Below are 17,722 nucleotides of genomic sequence, written 5' to 3' on the forward strand. Positions count from 1 at the left end.
TCTGTATAGGTCACACGCTCTGTTCCTCTCTGTATAGGTCACACTCTCTGTGCCTCTCTGTATAGCTCACACTCTCTGTGCCTCTCTGTATAGCTCACACTCTCTGTGCCTCTCTGTATAGCTCACACTCTCTGTGCCTCTCTGTATAGCTCACACTCTCTGTGCCTCTCTGTATAGCTCACACTCTCTGTGCCTCTCTGTATAGCTCACACTCTCTGTGCCTCTCTGTATAGCTCACACTCTCTGTGCCTCTCTGTATAGCTCACACTCTCTGTGCCTCTGTATAGCTCACACTCTCTGTGCCTCTCTGTATAGCTCACACTCTCTGTGCCTCTCTGTATAGCTCACACTCTGTGCCTCTCTGTATAGCTCACACTCTCTGTGCCTCTCTGTATAGCTCACACTCTCTGTGCCTCTCTGTATAGCTCACACTCTCTGTGCCTCTCTGTATAGCTCACACTCTCTGTGCCTCTCTGTATAGCTCACACTCTCTATGCCTCTGTATAGGTCACGTTCCTCTCTGTATAGAGCACACAGCCGCCGTCCCAGTGTCTCGCTCCCTATGTTTCCACTTTCTTGCTGCCATATCTTTGTGTATAGTAATCACGCTGTAACATAAGAAATAAGATCTTTTTATTTACACCTTTCCCACTTCTCAACATGAGCGCAAGAAAGTATTTTAACCAAAGGAAATCTTAATATAAAAATATTGCTCTGGTAACAAAGTCCAATATATACATACACAGCCATATACAATTCAAGTATCCGCAGAGCGCGCACAATGCAGAACACGTCCTCCCCGTCACATTGTGCTCGCTGGAAACGCCTCGGAATGGAGATAAGAGTAAACCACGGGGGAATCGGCTGAAGCGCGGAATGAAAGCACTTTGTGTAAGGATCGGGCTACAGACGCTCAGGCCCGGAGATGACCGCTAGCTCTGACGGCTACAGAACGTTCATCTTCTCCGTGTTCCGGACCTTTCCGGATTGCTGCACTGTCGCAGACAGAAAGAAGGAGCTGCAGGTACAGAATATGCCCTTCAAGGAGAACTGGCGTCAAACCCACATATAACAGCACATGTGACGCCTACACAAGCGTGGCAGCCATGTTGTTAAGCTTTTCTATTCACCAGGAACTAGAGACATCACCGAGGCACTCGGCGGCTCATGCCTCAGCTATGTCACGGGCTCCCAGGAAATGAATAGGTCGCATTATAATGGTTAGTGGATCATCACACAAAATGCTTCAGTTGCGTTCAGCGACAGGCGCGCTCTATCGTGTATGTTACTGTACAGTTTGCGCCACTGTAAAAAGAAATTAATTAAAATTGTTTTTTTGCCTTGATTGAGGTAAATTGCAGCATTTATCTAGGTACAATGTGTTCTCGTTTACGTATGACCTGGAATACAATACTCCCCAGAGGTCAGGATATATCTGTGCTGGACAACTGCGCTTCCTGATTGCCCAGGGGAAGCGCCGTGTCCAGCACAAAGGGCGGAGGAATATAATACGGGCCGGCGATTGCCAAGCTATTCGTTTCCCTTTGCACTACTCCGCGCCAGCTCCGCGCCGCCACGTTCTCACAATGTCCCCTTATTAGACTCCTCTACATCATCGGAGGATACAGACTCGTCCTCCAGCTCATCCTCAGACGCAGGCGGCGCGGGGGGGAAGGGCTGGTCCCGGTCCAGGTTTATGTAGGTAACATTCAGATTAATGTAGTGATCTCCCCACAGGGAGTTGGAGATGACCTCCATCTCAGTGACCAGCTGGGTGAAGGACGGCCGCTCCTCGGGCTGAGGCTTCCAGCATTGCAACATGAGAGTGTAGCTGTGGGAACAGACAGATCATAGATCAGGGAACATTCATGCGAAGCACAGAAATTCTATCATTCACTGCACGGGTCTGTCTGTCCGCATGTATGTACTCTAGCAGCATCACAAAGTGCGGTACGACCAACAGCAGGACCAGTCGCAGTGTCCAGTGATTGGCGGACGCCGCGCACATCTGACGCATTTACCTGCCCTCTGCGCCGTCACAACTGGTGCTATCTGTACAACGCGGTATATAATGATTGCATCCTGCGCTACCGCCAATAATGGGGTACGACACGGTGACACTCCCCCTGCGCAGTGTAAGAGCCCTCGGGGTAAATTAGGCAGTAATCAGATACACTGTAATCCTATTACATTACTGGTATTTCCATATCCGCTCACGCTGTGTAATTCCCTAATCTACAATTTGGCTGGAAACGTTGTTATTCATTTTCTGCTGCCTTATCAAATGCACTCAGAGGAGAGCCGAATAGAGCGATGCTGCCCCACAGTGGTCATTACTGTTATAGCTCAGTATCAGCAATGCTTCCCCACAGTGGTCATTACTGTTATAGCTCAGTATCAGCAATGCTGCCCCACAGTGGTCATTACTGTTATAGCTCAGCATCAGCAATGCTGCCCCACAGTGGTCATTACTGTTATAGCACAGCGTCAGCAATACTGCCCCACAGTGGTCATTACTGTTATAGCTCAGTGTCAGCAATGCTGCCCCACAGTGGTCATTACTGTTATAGCACAGCGTCAGCAATGCTGCCCCACAGTGGTCATTACTGTTATAGCACAGCATCAGCAATGCTGCCCCACAGTGGTCATTACTGTTATAGCACAGCGTCAGCAATACTGCCCCACAGCGGTCATTACTGTTATAGCTCAGTGTCAGCAATGCTGCCCCACAGTGGTCATTACTGTTATAGCACAGCGTCAGCAATGCTGCCCCACAGTGGTCATTACTGTTATAGCTCAGTGTCAGCAATACTGCCCCACAGTGGTCATTACTGTTATAGCTCAGTATCAGCAATGCTGCCCCACAGTGGTCATTACTGTTATAGCTCAGTGTCAGCAATGCTGCCCCACAGTGGTCATTACTGTTATAGCACAGTGGTATATAGCATGATGGCGCAGTTCATGGTATGGAAACTCACAGTGGGTCCGGGCAGTACTCGGGCTGGGCGAGACGTCGCCCCCTGTACAGGTAGCGAGTGATGTCATAGGGGTCCACATCTGGATAAGGAGGGGCCCCCCGGGTCATCAGCTCCCACAGCAGTACCCCAAACGACCACTGCGGAGAAAGGGGATAAGGTGAGTAATGATTAATTTATTTATATGATATATTTTAGTACCAGTTATTTACATAGCGCACACATATGTCATAGCGCTGTACAGAGAATATTTTGGCCATTTCACATCAGTCCCTGCCCCAGTGGAGCTTACACTCTATGGGCCTAATTCAGAGTTGATCACAGCAGCAAATTTGTTAGCAGTTGGGCAAAACCATGTGCACTGCAGGGGGGGGGGGGGCAGATGTAACCTGTGCAGAGAGTTAGATTTGGGTGGGTGGGGGGGTTCAAACTGAAATCTGAATTGCAGTGTAAAAATAAAGCAGCCAGTATTTACCCTGCACAGAAACAATATAACCCACCCAAATCTAACTCTCTCTGCACATGTTACATCTGACCCCCCCCCCCCCCCCTGCAGTGCACATGGTTTTGCCCAACTGCTAACAAATTTGCTGCTGCAATCAACTCTGAATTACTCCCTATATCCCCTACCACATGTACACACAGACACATTCATGCTAGTGTTAATTTTGTTGGGAGCCAATTAACCAGTACAGTATATTTTTGGATTGTGGGAGGAAACCGGAGTACCCGCAGGAAACCCACGCAAGTACGGGGAGAATATACAAACTCCACACAGTTAGGGCCATGGTGGGAATCGAACCCATGACCTCAGTGCTGTGAGCCAGTAATACTAACCACTACCCCATCCGTGCTGCCCAATATGATGCTTAATATGAATAACTGATTAATCAGCTTTAATTTACATATATCTAAATAAACTCAGATTTCTCACAACGCTCCAATAGTCACCCTCTGACCCATCCGTCAGCCCCATCGCCCCAATCATCTCACCACGTCGCTCTTGGTGGTGAATTTCTGGGTCTGCAGGCTCTCCAGTGCCATCCACTTGACGGGGAGCCGCGCATTCTTATGACGCCGGACACTATAATACTCCTTATCGAACACATCTCGGGCCAGCCCAAAGTCTGCCACCTTCACCTGGAACGTCTCATCGAGCCTGAAACACAGAGATACAGAGGTCCGGCAAACGGCGACACACAGCGGAGGACGGCGGCAGGTACTGGCGGGCGCTACGCACTGTCTATGGTGAGAACTGACAGATAGGAGCTCATTGGTTGGTTCTTTATCTCTCTCTAAGCTGTGGTCTCTAAGCACTAAGCATTGGGGAGAGATAAAGTGGATGGAGATAAAGTGCCAACCAATCAGCTACTGTCATTTTTCAAACACAGCCTGTAACATGGCAGTAAGGAGCTGATTAGCCGGTACTTTATCTCTCTCCAAAGCTAAATACAGAGCCACGTGTGCCCCCAGCCTATAGAATGGCAGAAGCTCTCTATCACCAGGATTTGATATATAACCCCTATGTATCGGAGTAGAGGACAGGAAACCGCTATAATGAAACGCGCCGGTAGATGGCGCTCTTCCACGGATCAGGGCACGGATGGTCACTTAGATGGGGAGGACTTCTATGTAATACAGTACGGAGTGTAATAAAGTAGCCGATCACAAGACACGCATTTTATCTACAGAGATGTAATATTAGCACGTTACACATGTGTCCAGCAGGTGGCGTGCAGCTCTGGTGCCCATATAACGGGTGATACCTGATAATATGGCCGCGGGTACAGCCAGCGGGTACTCACATGCAGTTCCGGGCAGCCAAATCTCTGTGCACAAACTTCATCTGAGCCAGATACTCCATCCCCCGGGAGACCTGCAGGCCGAACCCGACCAGGTCCTTCACTGTGGGGTTCTGCAGCGGAGAGACACAAGATGGGCGTAAGTATCACCGATCGCCCTTGCTGACACCGATGCACTTCGACGGCTGGAACCCGGGCGTATGCAAGACCAGAATACAGCAAAATGCTCCTGTATGTTCCTCCTGCCCTACAGTGGCAGGATTGCGGGGGATGGCATTGTGGTGACTGGTTAGGAAGCTCTCAGGGGTCAGCACCCACTGCCGGGAAAGACTTTGGGGTTATTGTTACTGGTCCATTCAACACCAGAGTCTGCCTGCCATGGAGAGAATGCAGCACCCCGTGCAGTGGTGGTGAGGCCAGAGCTGGGTGGAGCATCTCCAGTCCCCATAAGGTGCCCGTTCTCCTGATGGGTCCTGGGTAGATGGTCCTAGGCTGTCAGAGCAGGGATGTCGGCTACAATTGTCCTGCTACTGTAGAGTGCAGGCTCTGTGGCCCGGAGAGATATATAGACGACATTTACATCGTGTTCCCGCTCTATAGACTCACCCTGTCCTCACTGCGTATGAAGTGTCGCAGGTCCCCGTGTGACATAAACGGGAGGACCACCAAGGGAAGCCCCTCGCGCGGCAGGAAGATCCCAATGAGCGACAGCACGTGGTGATGGTGGAAGCTCTTCATCAGGATCCCTTCCCGCAGAAACTCCTCCACCTCCTCCACATCCGTAATCCCTGCAAGACAAATGGTCACTCAGAGGCCGTTCCGACAGTACCGCAACCTACACGGAGTCTCCGTCTCCTACGTCCTGGCCGGGTCACCTTCACGGGGAGATTCACAAATGTAATTCCAGCATGAAGTCCGATCAGATGGACTCAGCAGAGTTACCAATATCCAAACACCTGACATGGGCCACAATGTATCGCCTCCATTATAGCGTTTCCTCCTATATTACCATATGGGCGTGCTGTGCGCTGAGGGCGGGTCTCTGAAACAATCATTTCCATTACTCATGATGCTTTATATCTACGGGTAGCAGTGACATGACTCATTAATTACAGTAACAATCATCGTTTTCCCCGCACCTCAGTGTAGCTAATGAGGAAATATAAATCAGAGAACCCGGAATATTCAGCGCAACACTTTCACATCATGCCCTGGGCGCAGAGGTTACCCACAATATCGGGGTCAGAGCTATGGGGCTCTAAGGTGGTCCATGCTGCCCGGTGACCCCGGTTACACCCAGCTGTGTCTTACGGTTGAGGGACTTGACCGCGCAGTGCGTCTGCCGCTCCTCCTCGTCTATGTACGTTCCGTGGTAAACGCTCCCAAAGTGTCCTGTCCGGGAAGAGAATGAGAAGTCACACACCAGAGCGGGAGCAGGGAGGCCGACGCTCAGTACCCCCGTGTCTGAGACCGATACACAGTCATGTCGCCATATGTGAGGAAGGGGCGGAGCCTGCAAGCAGTCTGATAGCGGTGCCCCTCCCTCGTAGCTGGGAGGTGAATAAGAAGAGTGTAAGCTCAGCGTCACACCAGGGAGAGTGCTGCTATAACGAAGCCTGTTTATATTGATTGCTGAGCACTGCGTTCTCTCTGTGCTACTGCTTGCTGTGTAACACCCCCCCGCTCTGCTGTGTAACATCCCTCCCCTCCGCTCTGCTGTGTAATGCCCCCGCTCTGCTGTGTAACACCCCCAGCACTGCGGTGTACCCATGTCCCCTACACTGCTGTGTAATACACCCCCACTGCTGTGCACCCATGTCCCCCACACTGCGGTGTAACACCCCCCCCACACACTGCTGTGTACCTATGGCCCCTACACTGCTGTGTAACACCCCCCCACACTGCTGTGTACCCATGTCCCCTACACTGCTGTGTAACGCACCCCCTGCACTGCTGTGTAACGCACCCCCGCACTGCTGTGTAACGCACCCCCTGCACTGCTGTGTAACGCACCCCCTGCACTGCTGTGTAACACGCAACACCCCCCACACTGCTGTGCAACACCCCTCCCACACTGCTGTGTACCCATGTCCCCCCACCCTGCTGTGTAACACCACCCCCCCGCACTGCTGTGTACCCATGTCCTCTACACTGCTGTGTAACGCACCCCCACACTGCTGTGTAACACCCCCCCCCCCCCCCGCATTGCTGTGTACCCATGTCCCCCCACACTGCTGTGCACCCATGTCCCTACACTTCTGTGTAACTCACTGCTGTGCACCCATGTCCTCTACACTGCTGTGTAACACGCCACCCCGCACTTCTGTGCACCCATGTCCCCTACACTGCTGTGTAACATCCCCCGCACTGCTGTGCACCCATGTCCCCCACACTGCTGTGTAACACCCCCTGCACTGCTGTGTACTCATGTCCCCCCACCCTGCTGTGTCACACCCCCACACTGCTGTGCACCCATGTCCCCTACACTGCTGTTTAACACCCCCTGCACTGCTGTGTAAAGCACCCTCATATTACTGTGTACCTATGTCTCCCACTCGCTGTGTAACGCACCCCCACCGTGCTGTGATACATCAGTCCTAAGCTGCTGTGGAATCGAACCCCTGCACTACTGTGTACCCAGGTTCCCCTGCACCCATGCCCTGCTGTGTAACGGCAACCCCCCATACTGTGGTACCACACCCCCTGCGCTGCTGTGTAACCGCACCTCTGCATGCTGTGAACCCATATCCCCTGCTCTGCTGTGTAACCGTACCTCTGCATGCTGTGCACCCATATCCCCTGCGCTGCTGTGTAACCGTACCTCTGCATGCTGTGCACCCATATCCCCTGCTCTGCTGTGTAACCGTACCTCTGCATGCTGTGCACCCATATCCCCTGCGCTGCTGTGTAACCGTACCTCTGCATGCTGTGAACCCATATCCCCTGCGCTGCTGTGTAACCGTACCTCTGCATGCTGTGCACCCATATCCCCTGCGCTGCTGTGTAACCGTACCTCTGCATGCTGTGCACCCATATCCCCTGCTCTGCTGTGTAACCGTACCTCTGCATGCTGTGCACCCATATCCCCTGCGCTGCTGTGTAACCGTACCTCTGCATGCTGTGCACCCATATCCCCTGCGCTGCTGTGTAACCGTACCTCTGCATGCTGTGAACCCATATCCCCTGCTCTGCTGTGTAACCGTACCTCTGCATGCTGTGCACCCATATCCCCTGCTCTGCTGTGTAACCGTACCTCTGCATGCTGTGCACCCATATCCCCTGCGCTGCTGTGTAACCGTACCTCTGCATGCTGTGCACCCATATCCCCTGCGCTGCTGTGTAACCGTACCTCTGCATGCTGTGAACCCATATCCCCTGCGCTGCTGTGTAACCGTACCTCTGCATGCTGTGCACCCATATCCCCTGCTCTGCTGTGTAACCGTACCTCTGCATGCTGTGAACCCATATCCCCTGCGCTGCTGTGTAACCGTACCTCTGCATGCTGTGCACCCATATCCCCTGCGCTGCTGTGTAACCGTACCTCTGCATGCTGTGCACCCATATCACCTGCGCTGCTGTGTAACCGTACCTCTGCATGCTGTACACCCATATCCCCTGCTCTGCTGTGTAACCGCACCTCTGCATGCTGTGCACCCATATCCCCTGCGCTGCTGTGTAACCGTACCTCTGCATGCTGTGCACCCATATCCCCTGCTCTGCTGTGTAACCGTACCTCTGCATGCTGTACACCCATATCCCCTGCTCTGCTGTGTAACCGCACCTCTGCATGCTGTGCACCCATATCCCCTGCGCTGCTGTGTAACCGCACCTCTGTGCACCTGTTGCTATGTTCCTGCATTCAGTCAGTGTTTGCCGGAGCTGTGGAATGTTGACCGAACTCGGGACGTTTTTTTATAGAGGCACTCAGTTACATGGAAAACACTGCTTTGAAAAAATAAATGTCCGAGTTCACCCGGTATCCCGCGCCTCCGCCAAACTCAGCCGCCATTACATCCCGCCGCATAAATGTTTTCCGTTTGGAACATCCCCGCTTCCTTCAGGTCTGATTCACAATGGCTTCCCGTTACATCCCGCCTCCCCCAGATCCCCGAGCATCCGCAGGCCATGGCACCCTAGTGAGGTGTCTCCGGTATTGTTCTGTATACCATCAGGTTCTAGGCTGTGTGTCATGTGACCGGGTGAGACCTGACCTTTCCCAATTATCCGGTCGCGGTGCGTGGTCAGGCGGCTCTCCGGAATCAGGACGTCCTTCACTTCATCCAGCAGTTCCGGCCGCAGATTGTCCAGTAGGCTGGTGAGGAGCAGCGGCATGGAACTTGCCCCAATGCTGCCGCCGGAGTAATTGCCACCGTGGAGGGACACTCCCCCAGAGCTGCTTGTAGGGACATCTGTAGGGGCAGAGAAAGCCTGGGGTCAGTGCTTTATAGCAGGGAGCCGGTGTCAGAGAGAGTGCGGGGAGAGGACGCAGACACACGCACAATGGGACGTACAACAGACAGAAGGGTTTGGTGATGAAATAAAATACTGTCCTCTTACAAGACTCTCTGTAGTCCCCAAAATGAGCGTGGATGGGGGACAAGACGGGGTCCCTGTTATTCGCCAGCAACTCCAAATTCTCCGCCACTGGAAACGAGAGAGAGACCGGTGATACGGCTGCTGTCTGGCCACCAGAAGCCGCTCACGCTTCTGTAAGGGACACTTACCTTTCTTCTTGTGAGGCCTATATCTTCTCAGGAGGACGAAGACCAAAACGGCACAGACCAACAGTGACGCCACAGTCCCCAGCACTATGCCCACCACAGGATCCAGCAGACTGACTATGACCACAAGGCCCAGATCAGTGCAGAACCCATCTACACACACCTGAGAACAAGACAGATACATGGTAAGTACACCTGAGGACAAGGTAATGTAATAGGCAGAGGTTATATACACCTGAGGACAAGGGAATGTAAAAGCCAGCATTAGGTAGCAGGTATATACACCTGAGGACAAGGTAACGCAATAAGCCTGCACTAGGCAGCAGGTATAGACACCTGAGGACAAGGTAATGCAATAAGCCAGCACTAGGCAGCAGGTTTATACACCTGAGGACAAGGTAATGCAATAAGCCAGCACTAGAAAGCAGGTATATACACCTGAGGACAAGGTAATGCAATAAGCCAGCACTAGGCAGCAGGTATATACACTAAGCAGAGGATATACACCCGAGGACAAGGTAATGCAATAAGCCAGCACTAGGCAGCAGGTATATACACCTGAGGATAAGGTAATGCACTAAGCAGAGGATATACACCCGAGGATAAGGTAATGCACTAAGCAGAGGATATACACGAGGACAAGGTAATGCAATAAGCCAGCACTAGGCAGCAGGTATGTACACCTGAGGACAAGGTAATGCAATAAGCCAGCACTAGGCAGCAGGTATATACACCTGAGGACAAGGTAATGCAATAAGCCAGCACTAGGCAGCAGGTATATACACCTGAGGACAAGGTAATGCAATAAGCCAGCACTAGGCAGCAGGTTTATACACCTGAGTACAAGGTAATGCAATAAGCCAGCACTAGGCAGCAGGTATATACACCTGAATACAAGGTAATGCAATAAGCCAGCACTATGCAGCAAGTTTATACACCTGAGGATAAGGTAATGCAATAAGCCAGCACTAGGCAGCAGGTATATACACCTGAATACAAGGTAATGCAATAAGCCAGCACTATGCAGCAAGTTTATACACCTGAGGATAAGGTAATGCAATAAGCCAGCACTAGGCAGCAGGTATATACACCTGAGGACAAGGTAATGCAATAAGCCAGCACTAAGCAGAGGATATATACCTGAGGACAAGGTAATGCAATAAGCCAGCACTAGGCAGCAGGTATATACACCTGAGGACAAGGTAATGCACTAGGCAGCAGGTATATACATCTGGGGGCAGGGCTGCAAGTGGAGGGACAGATTGGAGAGGAGCTGAGAGCAGACACAGGGGGGAGAGGAGCTGAGTGCAGACACAGGGGGGAGAGGAGCTGAGTGCAGACACAGGGGGAGAGGAGCTGAGCGCAGACACAGGGGGAGAGGAGCTGAGCGCAGACACAGGGGGGAAAGGAGCTGAGCGCAGACACGGGGGAGAGGAGCTGAGTGCAGACACAGGGGGGAGAGGAGCTGAGTGCAGACACAGGGGGGAGAGGAGCTGAGTGCAGACACAGGGGGGAGAGGAGCTGAGTGCAGACACAGGGGGGAGAGGAGCTGAGTGCAGACACAGGGGGGAGAGGAGCTGAGTGCAGACACAGGGGGGAGAGGAGCTGAGTGCAGACAGGGGGGAGAGGAGGGAGAGGAGCTAAGCGCAGACACGGGGAGAGGAGCTGAGTGCAGACACGGGGGAGAGGAGCTGAGTGCAGACACAGGGGGGAGAGGAGCTGAGTGCAGACACAGGGGGAGAGGAGCTGAGCGCAGACACAGGGGGAGAGGAGCTGAGTGCAGACACAGGGGGAGAGGAGCTGAGTGCAGACACAGGGGGGAGAGGAGCTGAGTGCAGACACAGGGGGAGGGGAGCTGAGTGCAGACACGGGGGAGAGGAGCGGAGTGCAGACACAGGGGGGAGAGGAGCTGAGTGCAGACAGTGACGACACAGGGGGAGAGGAGCTGAGTGCAGACACGGGGGAGAGGAGCGGAGTGCAGACAGTGACGACACAGGGGGAGAGGAGCTGAGTGCAGACACAGGGGGAGAGGAGCTGAGTGCAGACACAGGGGGAGAGGAGCTGAGTGCAGACACAGGGGGAGAGGAGCTGAGTGCAGACACAGGGGGAGAGGAGCTGAGTGCAGACACAGGGGGAGAGGAGCTGAGTGCAGACACAGGGGGGAGAGGAGCTGAGTGCAGACACAGGGGGAGGGGAGCTGAGTGCAGACACAGGGGGGAGAGGAGCGGAGTGCAGACACAGGGGGGAGAGGAGCGGAGTGCAGACAGTGACGACACAGGGGGAGAGGAGCTGAGTGCAGACACAGGGGGATAGGAGCGGAGTGCAGACACAGGGGGGAGAGGAGCTGAGTGCAGACACAGGGGGGAGAGGAGCTGAGTGCAGACACAGGGGGGAGAGGAGCGGAGTGCAGACACAGGGGGGAGAGGAGCGGAGTGCAGACACAGGGGGGAGAGGAGCGGAGTGCAGACACAGGGGGGAGAGGAGCGGAGTGCAGACACAGGGGGGAGAGGAGCGGAGTGCAGACACAGGGGGGAGAGGAGCGGAGTGCAGACACAGGGGGGAGAGGAGCTGAGTGCAGACACAGGGGGGAGAGGAGCTGAGTGCAGACAGGGAGAGGAGCTGAGTGCAGACACAGGGGGAGAGGAGCTGAGTGCAGACAGGGGGAGATGATACAAGTCAGGGGGGAGCAGAAGCTACAAGCACACAACGTAGGATGACATAAGGTCCGGTAGATGTATGAGACGGAGCCTGGACTCCCCAGTACCTGCACCACAGCCCCTCCTGGCGGGATCACCATGTCCTTGCTAATCTTACAGGTGATCTCATTCTGGAACAGTGTGGGGTAACAGTCTACGCCCCCGACGGTCATGGAGACATTGAAACATCTGCTGGCCAAGTCCAGGAAGTTATGCTGCATGGGGGAGAGCAGAGAATTAGCGCACAGCCAATGAGAAGCCTTCGCTCAGCGTTCCAGCGTCACAGTCACACTACTCTGTATATGATGGAAGACGAGGCAGCGGAGCGAGATTCAGTTGTCATGGCAACACACACCTGGAGTAGGAAAAGGTTAATGTATTGTTTAACCAAACCAATTTATGGCCACACGCAGGCGCAGAAGGCGGTCGTGCCAGCGCGCAGTTGGATAGGGAAACGTAGCGGAGACTCCGGACCTCAGTCACGGATGGTGAGTTACAAATAACCAGAATATAAAAAAATATTTAAACATCCACCGAAAAAAATCTGTAATTAAAATAATAAAGAATCTTTTCATTAATTTTCTGTCTTCTCATCGTTATCAAGCGCCGCATTATGAGGACAAACGGCCGCTGCGGGTGTCACAGCATGTGGCGCCAACACCACGGCCGTTCTGCATCCAGAGGGGGACAGATGTCCGTCCATCCTCATCTCTAGGATTACACAGATGCAGACAGGGGATACACGACGCGCAGCAGCCGCACTCTCCTGCAGACAGGGGATACACGACGCGCAGAAGACGCACTCTCCTGCAGACAGGGGGTACACAATGCACAGCAACCGCACTCTCCTGCAGACAGGGGGTACACAATGCACAGCAGCCGCACTCTCCTGCAGACAGGGGGTACACAATGCACAGCAACCGCACTCTCCTGCAGACAGGGGGTACACAATGCACAGCAGCCGCACTATCCTGCAGACAGGGGATACACGACGCGCAGAAGCCGCACTCTCCTGCAGACAGGGGGTACATGATGCACAGCAACCGCACTCTCCTGCAGACAGGGGGTACACAATGCACAGCAACCGCACTCTCCTGCAGACAGGGGGTACACAATGCACAGCAACCGCACTCCTGCAGACAGGGGGTACACAATGCACAGCAACCGCACTCTCCTGCAGACAGGGGGTACACGACGCGCAGCAGCCGCACTCTCCTGCAGACAGGGGGTACACGATGCACAGCAGCCGCACTATCCTGCAGACAGGGGGTACACAATGCACAGCAGCCGCACTATCCTGCAGACAGGGGACAGACAACGCGCAGCAGCTGCACTATCCTGCAGACAGGGGGTACACAATGCACAGCAGCCGCACTATCCTGCAGACAGGGGACAGACAACGCGCAGCAGCTGCACTATCCTGCAGACAGGGGGTACACGATGCACAGCAGCCGCACTATCCTGCAGACGGGATACACGAAGCGCAGATGCCGCACTCTCCTGCAGACAGGGGATACACGACGCGCAGCAGCCGCACTCTCCTGCAGACAGGGGATACACGACGAGCAGCTTCATGCTACAAGGACAGGACAGGCGCCTTCATGCTACATATAGCATGACATGAGAGAACTGTATGTTTCATGTTGTAGTGACAATAAATTATTTTTATCGTATGTTCATGTGACCTGGGCAGGACGGGCGCCTTCATGTGACCTGGGCAGGACGGGCGACTTCATGTGACCTGGGCAGGACGGGCGACTTCATGTGACCTGGGCAGGACGGGCGACTTCATGTGACCTGGGCAGGACGGGCGACTTCATGTGACCTGGGCAGGACTAGTGTATTGAGTGTTTATCCTGTTGTATTCTCCGCGTACAGCTCTACAATCACTATAATATACAGCGACGTCCCTCTATGTAGGAAGATCTCACACCCCGGCATCTTACATTCGCCTCGATCTTCGTCTCCCCTTTCTTCAGCGTGAAACGTCTTTCATCAAAAGGGTGAACAACATAATTCTGAATATAATCAAAGTTCTTAGCAGTGGTATATATATATCCATCCAGCTGCAGACTCAGCGTCCTCGGTAATCTATCTCTCTCCATGTAAGTCAACTCTGGGGTGCTGCAGACAATGCGATCACGGGAGAAAACCCCTTCACAGACCTGCGGAACAGAAGAGGTTAATTTAATGTATATATACAGTAAATGTAAACAATTGGTGGGCAAATGTGAGTCTCCCTGTATATAATGTAAGTATATGTTTCTGCACCCCCTTCTAGAGAGCGTAATAACAGGTCTTAGTGGCTGGGAAGATCTGGAGATATGGGTGGAGTAGACACCAGGGTTAAGCTAGGAAGATCTGGAGATATGGGCAGAGTAGACACCAGGGTTAAGCTATGAAGATATGGGTGCAGTAGACACCAGGGTTAAGTTGAGCAGACCTGGAGATATGGGTGAAGTACAGTAGACACCAGGATTAAGCTGGGAAGATCTAGATATATGGGTGGAGTAGACACCAGAGTTAAGCTGGGGAGATCTTGAAGATAAGGGTGGAGTAGACACCAGGGTTAAGCTAGGAAGATCTGGAGATATGGGTGGAGTAGACACCAGGGTTAAGTTGAGCATATCTGGAGATACGGGCGGAGTACAGAAGACACCAGGGTTAAACTGGGAAGATCTGGAGATATGGGTGGAGTAGACACCAGGGTCAAACTGAGAAGATCTGGAGATATGGGCGGCGTAGACACCAGGGTTAAGCTGGGAAGATATGGATGGAGTAGAAGACCAGCATTAAACTGAGAAGATCTGGAGATATGGGTGGAGTAGACACCAGGGTTTAGCTGGGAAGATCTGGAAATATGGGTTGAGTAGATCCCAGGGTTAAGCTAGGAAGATCTAGAGATATGGGTGGAGTAGACACCAGGATTAAGTTGAGCATATCTGGAGATAAGGGCGGAGCACAGTAGACACCAGGGTCGAGCTGGCTAGATTTAGAGATATGGATGGCGTAGACACCAGGGTTAAACTGAGAAGATCTGGAGATATGGGCGGAGTAGCAGGCCAGGGTATGATAAATCACATGGGGGGGGGGGCACTTGGAAAAGCAGACGCTGTGTAACTTCAGCTGCACCCGTCGGCCCAGACTCAATGTGCGTCTCCTGCTGCAATGTCCCTGAGATCATCGACCTCTGACGGCAATATACATGGCATAAAAAGTAATTGAATTGTGCATGTGCAGTACCGCTAATCACTACAGAGTAGGCAGAAAGAATTCAAGGCAACAGACTGGACACGACAGACAAAGGAATACTGACCTTCTTCATGCCTTTATACGAGACTGTTACACTGGACACTGAATCCAGGTTGGACCCCTGAATCGTGAGGGAGGATCCGCTGTAGGAAACAAGAGATGGGGGTTGTAAATAAAGATGCCGCTTTGCTCCTGCCGGAAGTTCTCTAACCAGCGATGGTTCCCCTTTCCTCTGGCATTCTCACAGTTTGGTCTGAAGGAATGTTGTCACTACAGAAATCTGATCAATTTTCCAACCCAACCAGTTCAGACATTTCCAGATATTTCAGCCTATTTAATCCAATCTAAGGGAACATATTTATCATGCTCCAACGTCTCTATAATACTTGGCAGTAGAAAATATATTACACAAGAGGAGACTGAAATCCACCTCCTCATCTGAGCTGAAGGTCCATCGCTGCCCAAACATCTATATATAGTTTATTGTGTAACAATCACATTAAACCTTTGTTTCAATAAAAAATAAATTAAAAAAAAAAAAAAAACACAACTGTGCAACTATGAAAGACAAGAAGCTAAAAAATATACAAAGTACAAAACATAAAAGTACGGATCAGAAGTATAGCAGCGATGAATGAATGAATGAATGGAGGTTATAGGCTGGTGATGGAGAGATGCCAGTACCCAGTGATACCCCAATATCTGCAGTGTACTGGTTCATGCCCTGCTGCTATTGCCATCTATGGAACACTACCATTAGTATATATCTGTTGTCTCGTCCTAATCCTTATGGGATTGTGTATACAGACCAGAGTGTGCTAGAAGCACCAGAGCAGAGAGCAATACCCAGGCAGGAAAGAAGAACTGCATGGGTTGTGACAGGTGCAGGGTGCAAGAATGAACACTGCACAGTCCGCCTATTCCTGACTCCAGCTAATGACATGTATGTGCTCAGAATATGGCTCGGAGCTTTTATTATGTGGCATGCGGTCACTGTATCTGTCCCCTCAGCACTAAGCGGCAGAGACCTGATGAAGACATCACTACGGTCAGAAACTGAGACACCTATCCCCGTCACCCAGCAGGTACACCTCTCACCGAGCCAAGCTACACAGAGGCTGGATGCTGTCAATCCGTGGGTCAGGCTTGTAAATGAACGGCTGGGGGTAGTAAGTCTGGACTCCATCCAACCACAAGGTAATATTTGTGGGTCCAAGGGAGGTGACTGGTGGCGATGCACAGCAAAGGTCGCCTTCAGGACAAGACCTGAGGGAAAAATGGATGTTTAGGTCTAGAGATCCATGTGGCTACATAGACTTACAGTGCATCCCCGATATAGCCACTGACACCTCACCACCTACATGTGATCTCCCCTTCACCGCCAACATGTGATCTCCCCCTCACCGCCTACATGTGATCTTCCCACTCACAACCCATGTGACCTCCCCCCTCACCACCCACGTGACCTTCGCCCTCACCGCCCACGTGATCTTCCCCCTCACCGCCCACATGTGATCTCCCCTTCACAGCCCACATGTGATCTCCGCCCTCAACGCCTATATGTGATCTTCCCCCTCACCGCCCACATGTGATCTTCCCCCTCACCGCCCACATGTGATCTACCCCTCACCAGCAACATATGATCTTCCCCCTCACGCCAACATGTGATCTACCCCTCCCCACCCACATGTGATCTACCCCTCACCGCCACATGTGATCTTCCCCCTCACGCCCACATGTGATATTCCTCTCCCTCACCACCCAAATGTGATCTACACCTCCCCACCCACAGGTGATCTACCCCCTCACCACCACCTACATGTGATCTACTCATCCCCACCTACATGTGATCTACTTCTCCCCACCCACGTGATCTACCCCTCACCGCCAACATGTGATCTTCCCCCTCACCACCAACATGTGATCTTCCTCCTCACCGCCAACATGTGATCTTTCCCCTCACCGCCAACATGTGATCTTTCCCCTCACCACCCACATGTGATCTCCCCCCTTACCGCCCACGTGATCTTCCCCCTCACCACCTACATGTGATCTACTCATCCCCACCCACATGTGATCTCCCCCCATACCGCCCACGTGATCTTCCCCCTCACCTCCCACATGTGATCTTCCCTTCACAGCCTACATGTGATCTTCCCATCACAGCCCACATGTGATCTTCCCATCACAGCCCACATGTGATCTTCCCCCCACAGCCCACATGTGATCTTCCCCCCACAGCCCACATGTGATCTTCCCCCCACAGCCCACATGTG

General features: G+C 52.6%; 1 protein-coding gene across 2 annotated transcripts in view; it reads right to left on the reverse strand.

Moving 5' to 3' along the window:
• Positions 1-616: 616 nt before the first annotated feature.
• The window catches only part of MST1R (macrophage stimulating 1 receptor), a 66,510-nt gene continuing 49,404 nt past the window's right edge, over positions 617-17,722 (reverse strand). For both annotated transcript variants that reach the window (XM_063941415.1, XM_063941414.1), the window contains exons 10-22: positions 16,545-16,712; positions 15,511-15,589; positions 14,141-14,359; positions 12,263-12,409; positions 9,502-9,661; positions 9,335-9,421; positions 8,989-9,186; positions 6,089-6,169; positions 5,384-5,565; positions 4,781-4,890; positions 3,969-4,134; positions 2,979-3,115; positions 617-1,831 (exon numbers count right to left, since the gene is read on the reverse strand). In XM_063941415.1, the coding sequence (XP_063797485.1) occupies positions 1,582-1,831; positions 2,979-3,115; positions 3,969-4,134; positions 4,781-4,890; positions 5,384-5,565; positions 6,089-6,169; positions 8,989-9,186; positions 9,335-9,421; positions 9,502-9,661; positions 12,263-12,409; positions 14,141-14,359; positions 15,511-15,589; positions 16,545-16,712 (1,984 nt within the window). In that variant the 3' untranslated portion in view covers positions 617-1,581. The remainder of the gene's footprint in view (positions 1,832-2,978; positions 3,116-3,968; positions 4,135-4,780; positions 4,891-5,383; positions 5,566-6,088; positions 6,170-8,988; positions 9,187-9,334; positions 9,422-9,501; positions 9,662-12,262; positions 12,410-14,140; positions 14,360-15,510; positions 15,590-16,544; positions 16,713-17,722) is intronic.

Source organism: Pseudophryne corroboree, chromosome 9, assembly GCF_028390025.1.
Source record: "Pseudophryne corroboree isolate aPseCor3 chromosome 9, aPseCor3.hap2, whole genome shotgun sequence".
NCBI lineage: Eukaryota > Metazoa > Chordata > Amphibia > Anura > Myobatrachidae > Pseudophryne > Pseudophryne corroboree.